At 44.7% G+C, this 15,975-nt stretch overlaps 2 protein-coding genes across 2 annotated transcripts in view; one reads left to right on the top strand and one right to left on the bottom strand.

The window, feature by feature from the left end:
- The first annotated feature begins 5,271 nt into the window (after nucleotides 1–5,271).
- On the top strand, nucleotides 5,272–8,896 carry SRP14 (signal recognition particle 14). The gene is made up of 5 exons (XM_081210758.1): nucleotides 5,272–5,428; nucleotides 5,981–6,053; nucleotides 7,495–7,607; nucleotides 8,278–8,310; nucleotides 8,507–8,896. Exons 1-5 carry the CDS (start codon nucleotides 5,405–5,407, stop codon nucleotides 8,594–8,596), a joined length of 333 nt encoding a protein of 110 aa, XP_081066884.1. The 5' UTR covers nucleotides 5,272–5,404; the 3' UTR covers nucleotides 8,597–8,896.
- A 2,744-nt stretch (nucleotides 8,897–11,640) lies between these two features.
- EIF2AK4 (eukaryotic translation initiation factor 2 alpha kinase 4) overlaps nucleotides 11,641–15,975 on the bottom strand; it is a 41,558-nt gene continuing 37,223 nt past the window's right edge. The window contains exons 36-39 of the mRNA XM_081207704.1: nucleotides 13,314–13,379; nucleotides 12,977–13,021; nucleotides 12,473–12,591; nucleotides 11,641–11,936 (exon numbers count right to left, since the gene is read on the bottom strand). Coding sequence (XP_081063830.1) covers nucleotides 11,879–11,936; nucleotides 12,473–12,591; nucleotides 12,977–13,021; nucleotides 13,314–13,379 — 288 coding nt within the window. The 3' untranslated portion in view covers nucleotides 11,641–11,878. The remainder of the gene's footprint in view (nucleotides 11,937–12,472; nucleotides 12,592–12,976; nucleotides 13,022–13,313; nucleotides 13,380–15,975) is intronic.

Here is a 15,975-nt window from a genome sequence, read left to right as displayed (position 1 = left end):
TCCTCCCTTGTGTGCAAGGAGCTGCTGGGAGGGAGCAGTGATGTCCTGCCTTAGGGCAGGTTCCTTGACTTCCTCAGCCACAGCGGCTCTTCCGGCCAGACCTTGTATTCTACTATAAATATGCTGCGAGCAACAAGAAGTTAAAGGAATGTGCAGGCCCATTAGGCAACATGAAAAGCAGGTTAATAACTGATGAGGCGGGGGGGGGAGAGCATGAAAGTGTTCGGCGCCTTCTTTCCTCCAGATCGTTTCAAAATTACAACCAGCTGTTCCGTACATTTGACACTAATAACAAAACAGTAAGGCATTTCCAACAGGGGAAGTACCCATCAAATATACAGGGAAACAATATCTATGATTCAATTTGTGGCAGCATGGTGAACAGAGATCATTTAAGAGGCACCTTTGAGACCTCAGGCAACACAGGTGAAGTTCACAAGAGCTGGAGAAGAGTGAAGAGGTTAGTAATCATTAAGGAAAAAAAATGTTAGGAGGATCCAAGAAATTGCAAACCACCAAACCTTGATTTCTAGGGTGGGTAAATTAATAGAATAAATAGCAACTAGGGCAACAGACTGCACAAATCCACTTTACTTGTGCAAATCTAAAGTTCTGGCCTGGCTTAAATCCCTTCCACAGAACAGCGGCCATTCAGAGGCAACTGTAATCAAGAACGAAAAGAACAAATGTTTTTGAGAAGACTGAGCCAGATGCATTGGATGAAGTAGCCTGTAGACGACAGATCTGTGGCATACTGAATTTGCAAGCCTTTTAAAGTGCTACAGGACGCTTTCATTGTTTTTGAAATGTAGGTACGATATCAAGGAGGCACCATATGGAGATCTGGATCACAGGGAGCCATGATGAACAGGGCAAATAGGGATAATTGATGGTGCCTCCTGTTGGGCTCAAGCCTAAAATGCCTGCAGACAGCAACCAATCATTGGCAGCCATTGAAATTCAAGATGAAACTCTGGTTCAGGACAGGACCCAAATATGCATTAACTTCCTGTCTTATTGCACAGGAAGTTAAAGTAAGCAAACAGAAGTGAGCAGGTGCAATGTTCATGTTTACATGAACGTATTCATGTTTACAGAGCTTAGAAAGTGTTCTTGGGCATTCCTGGGCAAGCCCATGGAGTTAAAGCCAGCAACCTTGCATGTGAGTCACGCTGCCCTCAGCCTGGCCTTCTCCTTCCCTTCTCATGTCACTTTAACCTGATCCCTAATCAGTTCGGAGAGCACCAGGAACATTTGATTTTCTCTGCACCCTCCCAGCTGAATGTTCTCATTCCATAACGATGCAACACCGTCTCAGTTTCTGATGGGTGTTCCATAAAACACAATAATGCTTTCTGAAAGGGAGCCAAGAGCCAGCAGGACTGTTTGTGATGATGTTGGGGTTCTTTAAGCTGCTGCTTCTTTTTTAAAAAAATGAAATGACATTTACAGCCTTTTGTTCCACTTCTTTAGATTCCAATGACTTAATTGTAGGTTACCTAATTCTGTTAAGTAGAAGTGATTCACTCTCTCTGTGGGTCAGGTGATGAAGAAGAGCCTGCGGACATTTTTGGGTGCCTGTTTTGTAAATATTTGAAGATATATGCTCAGCAGTAGCTGGTAAGGCAGTGGTTCTCAACCTTCCTAATGCCGCGACCCTTTAATACAGTTCCTCATGTTGTGATGACCCCCAACCATAAAATTATTTTTGTTGCTACTTCATAACTGTAATTTTGCTAATGTTATGAATTGTAATGTAAATATCTAATATGCAGGCTGTATTTTCATTGTTACAAATTGAACATAATTAAAGCATAGTGATTAATCACAAAAACTATGTAATTATATATTGTGAAATCTTTATTTCTAATTACAAATAAATGAAATTTTGTCTTGTAGCATGGTGTAGCATGGGTAAGTCTTAATATAACAACAGTAAACTACATTGCTACATTTTGCGAACAGTATGCATAATGATTTTACATTTACCCAGTAATTATAATCCATGAAGTGTCATTTTACCTCCAATACTGCTGCTTTCTACACAGTAGCTGCTCTCTACACATGTGACTAGTCCAGATAAGTACATTATGGCGCCAACCCTGTCACATACACCTGTATTTGTAAGGGGTGTATGTGAGGGGGTTGGCATAATGATGCCATCATGCCGGATACTCGCATGTGGGCGTATCTGCATGTAGGCGGACCCGCCTGGAGACGGATAGAGGAGCGGTGTCTCAGTTCCTAAGACCATCGGAAATATGTGCTTTACGATGGTCTTACACAGAGGTTGGCAACCTAAGGCCCATAGACTGGATACAGCCCATGGCCGGTTCCGTTGATTGTACCAAGAAAAAAGCACACCAAGAACTCAGGTCAATGTGAGTTTCAACAGTGGGAGTGGTCCCTACTTGCAAATCAATAGTCAATAGTAACAAAAACTAATCCATTCAAAAGTGTGTATTCTGACAAGGATTACAAATTCAAATAGAGATAACAAACTCAAACACATAAAGATATGTATAACACAATAATTCATTATAGAATTAGAGATAAGAGTTTATGAGTAGAGATAAGTTTATGTTAGTCCATAGTCAGATTCGACATGGAGGTCTTCTGAAGGTCTTAGTTTCAATCATAGAGCAGAGGTCAGAAGTCAATTATGGATTAGAAACCAGGACAGGGCCGTGTTTCGATGTATTCACCTTCATCAGCTGGAAGTATCAAATATTACATGAAAATACATTTAAATTCTAAATTATCATAAATTATAAAACAGTCATAAATTATAAAACAGTATTATATAACATTTGGTTCCTTACCTAATTTTTAAAGGGTCGTGTAAGTTTAAAGACTTTTGGATATCCTGTTATTTTCTACGTTTCTCAGGGATAACAACAATTAATAATTACATGTGTTGAATCAAATTAAAAACTCTAAGGCAGCAAATAATCATATGATTCCTCACCTACGTGTGGGTGGATCAACGTGTATCTTGAGCTTTTCTGTGTGTTTTCAATTTGGAAGTGAGCCTATCACCTTTTATATGCACTTAAAGGAGTAGATAAGATCCCCTAGATCTTCTTAAAGGCATAGAGTTCTAAAGTTCAGAGGACAGCTGCAGTTTAATTTGAGGTCTTAAAGAAATGATGTATAATCCTGATAGCTATTCAGACCCATGGGGTCATGGTCTTAAGTAAATGGATGTACCGGGCTTCCTGTCTATTGATATGTCTCCGATTGAATGGATCTACTCTAGGTTTCCAGATAATGAAAAATACAAAATCATCTTCCTGCGAGTGCTCCAATTGGAGAACAGCCTTTACCAAAGGAGTCATGGGCTTTGAAGACACTCAAACTCAGGATGAAAGGGAGAAACGAGCTAAGAGGAAGGCACGTTTGGCAAACCCTCACCGTGATCAACTCCCATATATCCTCATTGTGGATCCAGAATTGGCCTCCACAGTTACCTACAGACACATCATTATGACCGTGCTCATGGAAGACAATTGGCTGCGAGTGATCACTAAAGAAGAAGGGTGTGGACCTGATGTTCATCCTCTGGTAGACATGGTATCCAGACAATATCTTTCCACTCACTACTAAAATTCTGTTATTTCCCTTGCTCCCTTCATACTTACAAGCTATTAATTAATTGCTTTGTTGCTGCAGTCAACTTCACATACTCTCCCTGCTGTTAAAGGCACAAGCGCTCTGCCCAGAAAAAGAGCTGGCATTCCTCCTTTAAGACTAGGAGGAGAATGGGTCCCAGACCCCATTTGGAAACCATAACGTACAACAGCTCTTTGCCCAACTTCACACTCACCATGGAAAGAAAATGGACAATGAAGTGATGGTAATAATTAGCACAATGTGGGTGAGGTCTTTAGGTAACTCACAAACCAACAGCATCACTAAGTTAACATAACATTGTCAGAATGGCTGTAGGTAATATTATATTGCAATTCCAGAAGGATTTGTGACACACTGTGTGTCATTGGAAAAGACATTCCATAAAATGTGATCTCAGATAAAAACATCTTTCTACTTTGAATGCTCAAAAATGATGGATGCTTGTCATTTTGCCTCCTGGGCAGAGTTGCATTAAGTACTTTAACATAAGTTAAAGACCAGTTATAAATGCTCTTACACCTCAGGACAGAGAGGATTAACTTTAGTTATTTTATGCGGTCACAGTGCCTCCTACTGCTTTTGACAGCAAAATGTGAGCAGATTTTGATACAAGGGTCAGTCAAAAAGGAGTTGTTTGAGTTCTCATGATGTTTTAGAAAAATTAAAACAGCTTTTGCAAGCCAAGCCCATAGCTGAAAATTTCCTGGACACAGCCGGAATACGACAGCGTCCGGACGAAAATCGCTGAAATTTCCATTATTAATTTTTTTGAATTTTGCCATTCAACAACTTTTGTGTCTGGGTTTTCACTTTTTGAAATCTTAGGCAATTCTAAGATATGCAGTATTTATTTTATTTGTATACCGCCCTATACCCATGGTTCACAACATAACATTACAGTAGGAAAAAACACATATATAATAATAATAAATTAAATAAGACATTCCACCGAATGTGCAGCCATCAGGTGTAGTTCCACCCCCGTCTCCGTCCATTTCCTTCGACAAGGGGAGGGAATGGCTGGAAAACCTTCCAAGAAAGTCCAGCATTTTGAAGGACAGACCTAGAGAACATTATGCTTCTCATACTGAGTTTTTTGAAACCGAAGGAGATGCGCTTGAACGTCAGTCTAATATCCAGAGATGCCTTTGAAGAAGATGCTGCACTTTCTCAGTGCCGGATTTATGTATAAGGTAAACAAGCTATAGCTAAGGGCCCCACTCTCTCGGGGGCCCCAAAAAAAATTAAAGGGGAAAAAAGTGGATGTACATTTCCAAAACATAAGATAAAAAACAAATAAAATAAAACCTACATACAGCAACAGTAGCAAATGGCTTTAGATACCTATTAGGTTCATAAATTACCATATAGCATATCTTCAACACAAAAAACATCGAGAATTTGTTGTTGACAAAGGACAGCTGGACATATAAAGGGCCCCATTACCTTCAGTAGCTTAGGGCTTCATCAAACCTAAATCCGGCCCTCACCCTCCCTTAACGAGCCTATAAATGACAGGTTCGGTGGTCGCTCCGTTTGAAACCCCGGCTTGCTCCTCCGGCGCTAAATCGGACGGCGGAGCAGTACCGCTTGCAGCCGAGAGGGGGCAGCAACGAGCCAGATAGCGGGGCGGGGTTTCCCCTCTAGCCGCACCGAGCGCTGCGTCCTCCGTGGCGGCGAGAAGCACTTCCGTTTCCGGGCCGCTCCTTCGCTCCGCGGAATTGTGACGGGGCTTTTGCAGGCGCTGAGCGAGCGAGCAAAGGAGCCGGCTATGGTGCTGCTGGAGAGCGAGCAGGTGCCGTGGCCTCGCCTTTTCCTGGGTCCCTTGGCCCTGGGTCCCTTGAGTTGGGGGTCGCGGGCCGGGTAGGCAGAGCCGGGCCGGGTCCACCCACCCGTTTTCTGTGCTTGGCCGCCTCAGGGGGGACGGGGGGCGGCATGGCAGTTCCTGAACGTGGCAGTGCCTGTCGTGAGGATTCCGGTGCAGAGATCCTGGCTCGCTTAATGAACCCCCGAGTTGCGTTACCCTCGCTTAGTTAAACCAAGATCCATTTATTTCTCAGGCGTATCGCCCCTGGTTTCTTAAACGAAGACCAGCCAGGATTCCCACCTTTTGGGGGCTGGGGGGGGGGAGGGAGGGATTTATCAGCCCTGATAAATTGCTGCTTTGTGAAGGTGGGGATAGAGACCCAAAAATTCAGGCATTGCAATTGGATGGCGTCACTGGAAACTGCAATAAGGAAATAAAGAAAACAAGGGTTGTTTCCCAGCTCTTGATTGTGTTAAGAATTCCATAAACGTCATTCATCCGCGATTGTTCTTAATCAGAAAACGGGTTTCTCGTTTGCAGTTTCTGACGGAGCTTACAAGATTGTTTCAAAAATGTAGGAGCACAGGTAGCGTTTATATCACGCTAAAGAAATGTAAGTATTATGTTAACTATTTCAGCAGTTGTGAATGGTGGATATGCCAGTACTTTGTTTTTCAATATCGCCCCTAAAAAAAAAAAAAAGCGTCATGACGTGAGCCAGTTTGTACTGCAGTTGTTAGCATAAATGAAGTAATGCTGAAATGGGCATGTATGAGAACTGAAAAATGTGTGGTTAGTCAGAGAAAACCCTTATCTGTAGCTCTCAGCTTCTTTAATACATGCTTTATTTTTGCTAGATTGAGGAAATTCTAAATGCGGGACTGGGAGGTGCAGAGCAGTGAGTACACTGTCACATCCTAGGTCCTGCCAACTCAGAAGGGAGGGAGCAGGTAGCACAGCTGATCAGGTCCCTAACACAGATTCAAAGTCTCCAGTGCCCTATCCAAAACAACCTGTTCTGAGCTTTTGTAGAATGCCCCCAGCAGGAAAAGTGCCTGCAGAAGTGCCCTGTACTTTGGGCATCCACTACAGTAGAGCTCCCACCCTAAGTGCAGGTCTCTGCCAGCCAAGTCTACAAAGAAGCAACCACACTTTTACTCTATAGCCTGCTCCATCCTAGAGTTAGGAGCAGAGAACAGTAGATGGGGGTATAAAATTGATGAGATCCTCTTTTAGCACAGTACAGTGGTACCTCGGGTTAAGAACTTAATTCATTCTGGAGGTCCGTTCTTAACCTGAAACTGTTCTTCACCTGAAGCACCACTTTAGCTAATGGGGCCTCCCGCTGCCGCCACGCCGCCAGAGCATGATTTCTGTTCTCATCCTGAAGTAAAGTTCTTAACCTGAGGTATTATTTCTGGGTTAGTGGAGTCTGTAACCTGAAGCGTATGTAACCCAAGGTACCACTGTAAATACAAAACCTCAACTCGCAGCTGTTTGCACATTGGAGCCCCAAAGCAAAGCCAAATAAATTCTTTAAAGACTTTTAGGGAAAAAAACATTCTGGTCTGAGCAACCATATTGGGGGGGAGGTACCCAAGAAAGAACTAAGGGGTTGCTGTGGAGTCGTTGGAAGAATTAATGTGGCAGTAGCAATCTTTTTGAGCAGTCCGTTGCTGCCACTTCTGAGCTGATTCCTACCCTCCACTCCATGCCTGACTCATTAAAAACTAGGCTAGGTTGGCCATACCTTCCCTTATTCCTCAGTTTGCTTTTAAGCCAGATATTTGAGGGACTCTTAGTGGGATTGGGGGATGAGATGACTGTTTGTTTGCATCTAACCGTAGCCATTGTTCACTTTAAAAAACCACAAACACGTTTGTGTCCAATTTAAACATAGCAACACTATTGTTTCTCAGCTTCCACATTCAGAATTCTCCTAATCTTCGACACAAACTTCAAAGCTGTAAAAGTACAAACCTGCATTTCAGCGTTCTTTTGCCACCGTTGGATGTTGTATATGTATATATGTTTAATGCTTCTGTTTAATATAGATGATGGTCGGACAAGACCCATCCCACGAAAGGGCCATATTGAGGGCTTTGAACCTGTAGACAACAAATGTCTTCTTAGAGCAACAGATGGGAAGAAAAAGATAAGCACAGTGGTAGGTACTAGATAGGCTTCACTCAGTTGGGTCCAAACATGACTGAAGATAAATGGAAATTTCTTTTTAGTGTGGGCAAGAAATTACTTGCTAATTGTCGCAAATTAGATTATGTTTAATCAACCTTATTTTAAGTGTTTACATGTAGATTCAGTATGTTCATCCTAGAGACTATATGGTTCCACTGTCATAAGGATTAAAGTGCAGTTCCATTGGCAAGGAGAGTCACAAAATTAGCAATTGGTAGAGTCCTTTGTTGCTAGGTTACCTGGAAACAAAAGAACAGCAGCAAAACACAATAAATAGGAATGCCATTTGCTTGCAACATTGATTAGTGCAATTCTTTCCAAGGCACTGCATACATAATAAGCAAAAGAGAATTTAGCCAATGGCAGTTTAAAATTTGAGACTTGCTTTAAAAATTCATTTGGGAAGTCTTTTTTTCAGTTCCATAACCTTTCAAGTTGCTATCTGAAGCTCTTTGAGAAGCAATTGTCCCCGTTTCCCCAAAGCTCAATTCATGGCATTAAACCACAAAGATGCTCTAACCCTTATTAGACTATAATTTGATTTATTCAGCTGAAAGCAGTGGTCACTGGGACTAGTTCTTGAAGAGGTTGTTGACATTTTATCTTGTAATTTTTAAAATAACATATGCCTTTTTTTATAGGTGAGTTCAAAGGAAGTCAACAAATTCCAGATGGTAAGTGTATGCCGGATTCATTTCCATTTCAGAACATTTTATGGATTAACTTCAAATTACAGAATCAATAAATGAAGTGCGGCATTCTGAGAAAGATGGGCACTTCTAACTACAATATTTTAATTCTGCAAATGAATTGCTACTGTTTGTAATCCTATGGAATTTGAATGCATTCTCTGAAATGTTTTGGTTGCAGGCTTATTCAAATTTGCTCAGAGCTAACATGGACGGTTTAAAGAAAAAAGACAAGAAAAGCAAAAATAAGAAAAGCAAAGCAACACAGTGACAATGCAGAATGTTTCTACCCCTACAGTGGATCTGAATTCTAGCATGTAAACAGTTTTTTCTTTATGTTGTTACTTAACTTTTGACCTTACTTCTGGTGGATAGGCAGAATCTAGACATCTTAAATTGAAAACACTCTTTGGATTGTGATATGTGGGATAGAACCACAATACATATATTGTAGATGCTGTTGGATTTTGTATCTGCTCTGAGTTGTTGTTGGGCTGAGTGGTTGGTTGTTGGGGAGAACCCATCTTTTGGGTGAAATAGTACAAAAATAAAGGATTAATATTTGAAATCATCTTATACTGAAACTTTCTGTCTGTCTTTAAGACTGATCAAATGAGGCCTAGTGTACAACAAAAGTTGCAATAGAAATGAAACTAGATAAAAAATTGCTTTGGTGTTTCTCTTATTAACAGCTTCAAGGTTTTTTTTATGATTGGAGTTAAGTTGGAGGTCAACACCTTTGTGAGCCACAAGAATTTGACAAGAAATTGTGCTGCAATCTGCGTTGAAAACTTGACTTTAAACAGTTTATGACTCCTGTTCTAAATCACTTTTAGTATGCTTGTGTTTAACATCCTTTTTCAGTATTTGTGCTGCAGTGACAGATACTTTTGCATTGACAGAACTCCTGTGCAGCATGGTACAAGGCAATTAAGTTAAATTTATTTTGTTGCTTAATTGTGGTGTGGCAAGTAAGATTTAGATTGTGCATTGCTGGAACGATCTTCAGGTAATAATGGTAGAATATTAACTCTAGCCAGTGCTGCTAGCTTCTTGAAGAACAATTAATCCAAATTTAAGATGCATCAATGACTTAAAGGTAAAGGGACCCCTGACCATTAAATCCAGTTGTGACCGACTCTGGGGTTGCGGCGCTCATCTCGCTTTATTGGCCGAGGGAGCCGGCGTACATCTTCCGGGTCATGTGGCCAGCATGACTAAGCCGCTTCTGGCGAACCAGAGCAGCGCATGGAAACGCCGTTTACCTTCCCGCTGGAGCGGTTAAGGAACAATAAAACTTTCTTCCTTCAATTAGATGAAACTATTAGCAGGAGTCATTCTTAAGAACATGTACCTATTTCAAGAGAGGCTGTACTGAACTATCCTTGTATAAAGTACATTCCATTACAGTCAGTATTACGGGTTTCTAATTGTGCTTACACATAGGTTGGATGTGTACAGGAAACCTACATTGTATTTGAGACTGCTGGATTTAAAATGGATGAACTTGGGTCACAGTTGTTAGTATGACTCTTCTCTCAGCAAGCTAGAACTAGATTGCTTAGCAGTCCTTATGGTGTCAATTGGGCAGCTAACCGGCAGTCCTCCAGATGTTGGATTCCAAACCTCATGGCCAACCTCATAGGGATACAGTGGTGCCTCGCAAGACGAAATTAATTCGTTCCGCAAGTTTTTTCTTCTTGCGAGTTTTTCGTCTTGCGATGCACGGTTTCCCATAGGAATGCATTGAAAATCAATTAATGCGTTCCTAGGGAAACCGACTTCAGACCAGGTCCGGGGACAGTCTGTCCCCCGACCTCTTCTGAAGGCTGGGGGGGGGGGACAAGGGCTTTTCTTCCCACCCCCAGCATTTTAAAAAACCCCGGGACAGCGGAGGGCTTCTCCGCTGTCCGGGGCGATTTAAAAGCCCCTGGGAAGGCAGGCAGGGGGGACAAAGACTTTTGCCCCCCGCCAGCCTTCAGAAGAGGTCCTGGACCTCTTCTGAAGGCTGGCGGGGGCGAAAGTCTTTGCTCCCCCCCTGCCTTCAAAAGCTGTCCGGCCAAGGCTTCGCGGACCTCTCCGCCAGCAGCGGCAGCGCTGGCGCTGCTGGTGGAGAGTGGCCGGCATGCCGAAGCCTGCGCGCGCTGACATCAGCGCGCCCAGGCTTCGCGGACCTCTCCGCCAGCAGCGGCAGCGCTGGCGGAGAGTGGCCGGCATGCCGAAGCCTGCGCGCGCTGACATCAGCGCGCCCAGGCTTCGCGGACCTCTCCGCCAGCAGCGGCAGCGCTGGCGCTGCTGGCGGAGAGTGGCCGGCATGCCGAAGCTTGCGCGCGCTGACATCAGCGCGCCCAGGCTTCGCGGACCTCTCCGCCAGCAGCGGCAGCGCTGGCGCTGCTGGCGGAGAGTGGCCGGCATGCCGAAGCCTGCGCGCGCTGACATCAGCGCGCCCAGGCTTCGCGGACCTCTCCGCCAGCAGCGGCAGCGCTGGCGCTGCTGGCGGAGAGTGGCCGGCATGCCGAAGCCTGCGCGTGCTGACATCAGCATGCCCAGGCTTCGCGGACCTCTCCGCCAGCAGCGGCAGCGCTGCCGCTGCTGGCGGAAAATGCCGGCGCTGGGGAGCAAAGCCTTTCCGCCCCTGCCAGCCTTCCTGGACCTCTTCTGAAGGCTGGAGGGGGGGGGGGGAAAGGCTTTGCTCCCCACCGCTAGCATTTAAAAGAGGTCCCCGGAGATTTCCCTATGGGCTTTCGTCTTGCGAAGCAAGCCCATAGGGAAATTCGTTTTGCGAAGCGCCTCCAAAACGGAAAACCCTTTCGTCTAGCGGGTTTTCCATCTTGCGAGGCGTTCGTCTTGCGGGGTACCACTGTACTCTAAATGTTACCTTGTCAGCCCTGATCTATCCCCAATGAATACTCCCATTTACAGTAGCGGATTTTTGCCAACAGAATGAGACAGACAGTGCTTAGAGGGCAGGTTCCTTACTGTGCTGTATAGGAAATTTTTGGTAAAACTGGAACTTGTGGCCTCTGCTGCTTGTTCTCTGCAGTAATTGAGGGCCACTCTCTTCACCCTTCAAGTTCAGGGCCAGCAGTAGTGGCAAGTAGAAAGCAATTTAGATCCTAATAAGGGGGAGGGTTTTCTGCCACTATAGATTGCAGCCATGTGCTCGTGATGAATGAGAAGACTCCTTCAGACAAGGAAGGGGGGTTGTTGAGATTCTAGGGCTTGGTGCTATGGATACGAAAACTCTTGTTTAAGTCACTAGTTGAATCTTCCACCCACTGCTTTGCTTGAAACAATGACAGCAGTACAGCAAGATAATCAAACAGGACTTTATAAAAAAAAAGGCTACTGTACAATACATTCTAGAAAGATTTACAGCTTTAAAGGAGGTAAAGGAAGTATGGCACAGGAGCTAAATCCTTAATACTTCAAAAGTTGTCCCAACACAGTCCCTGTAAGAAGTGTGCGCAAAACATTTCTTCACATTGGCGTGATTGGAAGTATGTATTGGTTCCAAGTAGTATTCCAGTTCATTCTCTTTGAACATTCAGTACTAAAATATAATTTTGTAATAGTCATCTCTGTAGGTGTAGAGGATAAGCACAGGCACTCTGCAAGAAAGAAAAAGGCAGAACATTTAAAGTATTACTCCCAGTCATTTAGAATATTCAATAGCTTGGATAATCTGCTCTTACAAGAGAAAGTAGACATCTTAATTTCACTGGCTGACAAACACTCTATTCCTTCCAATACTGACCACAGGGCACTGAATGAATTGTGTTCATATACAGCAGCCACTCTTATGGATGAAGGTTCTACGCTGCACTTTTATTTCCTTCCTGTCAAATCATCATACTGGCATTGGGTATAAGGGAAGAGGAAGTCCTGATGCTAATGTGATGACTTTGTTGGGATACAGCCCAATGGTTTAACAAGCCAAGCAACTGTTGCTTGTTGTAAACCAGGATTCCTGGTTTGCACAAAACAGTAAGCTGAGATTTTTTGAAGCCACAAGTAAACTGCAGAAGCCCTCTTTCTGGTCCTGTGGCAGGGAGGAATAAGAGAGGACCCTGTGAACTGAATGAGCCTTTATCTGACTATCCCTGAGAATTCCACGCCATCTAATCATGCTTACAAGTATGCTTACCTTTTTTTCATTTTAATATTGTGGATTTCATCGCAAATTAGTTCAATGTATCTTTGTTTCGGCAATCGTGACATCAGCTGTTTGACAGTTGAATAGAAGGTTTGTTCATCTGCATCACACTGAGAAGAGGAAATAGTAATTAACTGGCAAATATTTTATTGTGGAGTAGGAATGGTGTGTAATACAATGAGCACCTAATATGTTGGTATGATAGTGTGCGCTGTGTTGAGAATGTCAGCTTGATTGTTGATATTAGCTCTTCCCACAGTGTAGTGTATATAAAAGTCCAGGTCTGTTTTGACAGGAAACTTGGAAAGGGGGAGATTGGGTTGTGGGGACAGTTATACATAACCTTTCTGTAGATGTTTGGCTCTAAGTGGGCATAAATTCTACAGAGGGAAATATTGCTTTCCTTGCTGTACCTGACAAGTGGGAATTTCAAGCCTATTTAAGTTAGCATGGGCTTTCATTAAGAACTAGACAGTCATAGTTGTTGTTTTTTACCTCTAATGATAAAAAGTGCATTATAGATTCCTTCGGCAGATCCACCTGCAGGAAAAACAAAAATTAAATCAATGTAAGTTTGTAATATGTATGAAAAGCAAGTTGCATTTGAGTTAATCCACTTTGAACTTCTCAAATTTTTCATCTAAATTTGAAATTCTAAAGACTGCATGGTCTTGGAAATAAAATTAAATTGGAAAGGGGAAATGGGAATAATAACTTGAACACTTTGTTCCTCTGTTTTCCCCTAAATTTATTTATTGCATTTATATCTCATCTGTTTCTCCCAAGGAGCTCAAGGTGGCATACATTTAATTTCCACAACAAAGTTACTTACTGCTAAAATTTCAACTTCACTTTTCTGTTGCAGAGTAGCAATGCAGGTCTGGAGTTTGGTTTGTACCTGGAAATCACATGTGGTTTTAAAGATGCACATACAGACAAAGCGGATGATTCCTTTTCATATCAAAACAAAAACAAGCAATCCTGTTGAACTGTATACAGTCGTACCTCTACTTACGTATCCCTCTGGATACAGAATCTTCGGGTTACAGCCATGGAAAACCTGGAATTGTATACTTCCTTGTTTCACCGTGCGCATGCGCAGAAGCGCTGAAATGCGCCGTGTGTGTGCAGAAGCACACCTCTATTTACGTAATTTTTGGGGTGTGAACAGACCCCTGGAACGAATTAAGTTTGTATCCGGAGGGTCCACTGTACTCTCAAGCCAAGACTCTCTCACTGAACTGTGCTACATGTGACAGTGTTTTCATAAAGCATCAAAATGAAAATCCACATGTATATCAAACATTCAACAGCCAGGTGTGCAGGGGGTTTAACTGCATATCCACTTGCACATCCACCCACACAATGCATTCTACAAATTAGATTGTTTAAAGTGTTCAAAGGGCAGGGTATACCGTATTTTCCGCCCTATAGGACGCACTTTTTCCCCTCCAAAAATGAAGGGGAAATGTGTGTGCGTCCTATGGGGTGAATGCAGGCTTTCGCTGAAGCCTGGAGAGCGAGAGGGGTTGGTGCGCACCGACCCCTCTCGCTCTCCAGGCTTCAGGAGACCCCGCCGCCAGCCCCGCAAGCTCTGGGGACAGTGGGGAGGCGCAGTGCGTCTCCCCGCTGTCCCCGGACCTGATCTGAAGGCGGGCGGCGGGGAGAAGAGCGCTTCTCCCTGCTGCCGGCCCCACAAGCGCCTGGGGGGAAAAAAATAAATTCCCCCCCCTTTATTTCCCCCCAAAAAAACTTGATGCGTCCTATGGGCCGGTGCGTCCTATGGGGCGAAAAATACGGTAAATCCTTAAAATAAAAACAGCTCCCCCTTGTGTGCAAATATTATTGACTCTGTCCTGAAAAAGCCTTCCAAACAACTCCATTCACTAGGATGGTGAGCGGCAATGTGAATTGCACGTCTCTCATAATCATGGATATTTTGATGCACACATGCCTCTATATTTATTATTCAAAACAATTTAAAAGCAAAGAAGATTCAACGGACTTAAGTTGTCAGTATTGCCTCTTGATCACATTCGCTAGTTGGAAATAATGTGAAGCACCTTGCTGGCAACCTATTTTGCAACAGAATGACCCTGAACAGAAGCCACAAACCATGATGGAGTTCAGTATGCTTAAGCCTGCTGAAATGATGGGGCTTAAGGGCTATGTATTAGAGTTGTACCTCGGAAGTCGAACGCCTTGCAAGTCGAACGTTTTGGCTCCTGAACACCGCAAACCCAGAAGTGAGTGTTCTGGTTTTCCAACGTTCTTTGGAACCCAAATGTCAGACGCAGGTTCCGTGGCTTCCGATTGGCTGCTGGAGCTGTCTGCAGCCAATCGGAAAGCCATGCCTTGGTTTCCAAACTCCAACGGACTTCCGGAACGGATTCCGTTCGACTTCTGAGGTACGACTGTAGTTTGAAGCTAAGCATTTTAAGACGACTAGCAGCCTGGCAGGCAAGGTTTCGTGTGGCAAGTTTCAGCCATGTGCATTTGCGTTCCATGCAGATGGTCTTGGCTTTAATCCCTGGCATCTCCAGGCAGGGCTGGGAAATGTTCATGTCTGAAACTGGAGAGCCGCTACTAGTAAATGTAGACGAGAGATGGGGAACCTCTGCCCCTTCAGGTGTTGCTGTACTCCAGCTCCTGTCAGCCCCATAGAGCATGGCCGATTGTCCAGAATTATGGGAACTGGAGTCTCTCATCCTGGTGTAAGAAGTACTGAGCCTGATTGACTTGTGACAGTCTGATTTGGTGCAAGACAACTTCCGATCTTCTTTTCTGAGTCCCTGACACAAACAGGCCATTTGTGGTGAGACCTCACTGCTACGGAAACATTGCGATGTACCGTATTTTTCGCCCCATAGGACGCACCGCCCCATAGGACGCACCTAATTTTTTGGGGGGGGGGAATAAAGAAAAAAAAAATCCCCTCCCCAGGCATGGGGCAGGCGCGGGGGAAGCCTGAGCTTCCCCCGACCCCATCACCCAGAACAGCCTGCTATCTGCAAGCCTAGGGAGCCGCGCCGGTCTCCCCAGCCTTGCGGAGAGGTGCGCGAAGCCCAGGGGCACTCTTCAGTGCGCACCAGGCTTCGGAATGCAGGCAGCTCTGCGCTACCCTCCGGAGCCCTGCGCGGCTTCGCACCAGGATCCAGAGGGTGGCGCAGAGCTGCAGGAAGCCCTGGAGCCCAGGCAGCTCTGTGCCACCCTCCAGAGCCCCGCGCGGCTTCGCGCCGGGATCGGGAGGGTGGTGCGGAGCTGCAAGAAGCCCTGGAGCCCAGGCAGCTCCGCGCCACCCTCCGGAGCCCTGCGCGGCTTCGCGCCGGGATCGGGAGGGTGGCGCAGAGCTGCAGGAAGCCCTGGAGCCCAGGCAGCTCTGCGCCACCCTCCGGAGCCCCGCACGGCTTCGCGCCGGGATCCGGAGGGTGGCGCAGAGCTGCAGGAAGCCCGAGAAAGCCTGCATTCACCCCATAGGATGCACACACATTTCC

Source organism: Podarcis bocagei (assembly GCF_964188305.1).
Source record: "Podarcis bocagei genome assembly, chromosome: 1".
NCBI lineage: Eukaryota > Metazoa > Chordata > Lepidosauria > Squamata > Lacertidae > Podarcis > Podarcis bocagei.
Note: the sequence above shows the minus strand (reverse complement) of the source record. Positions and strands in the feature narration are given on the sequence as shown.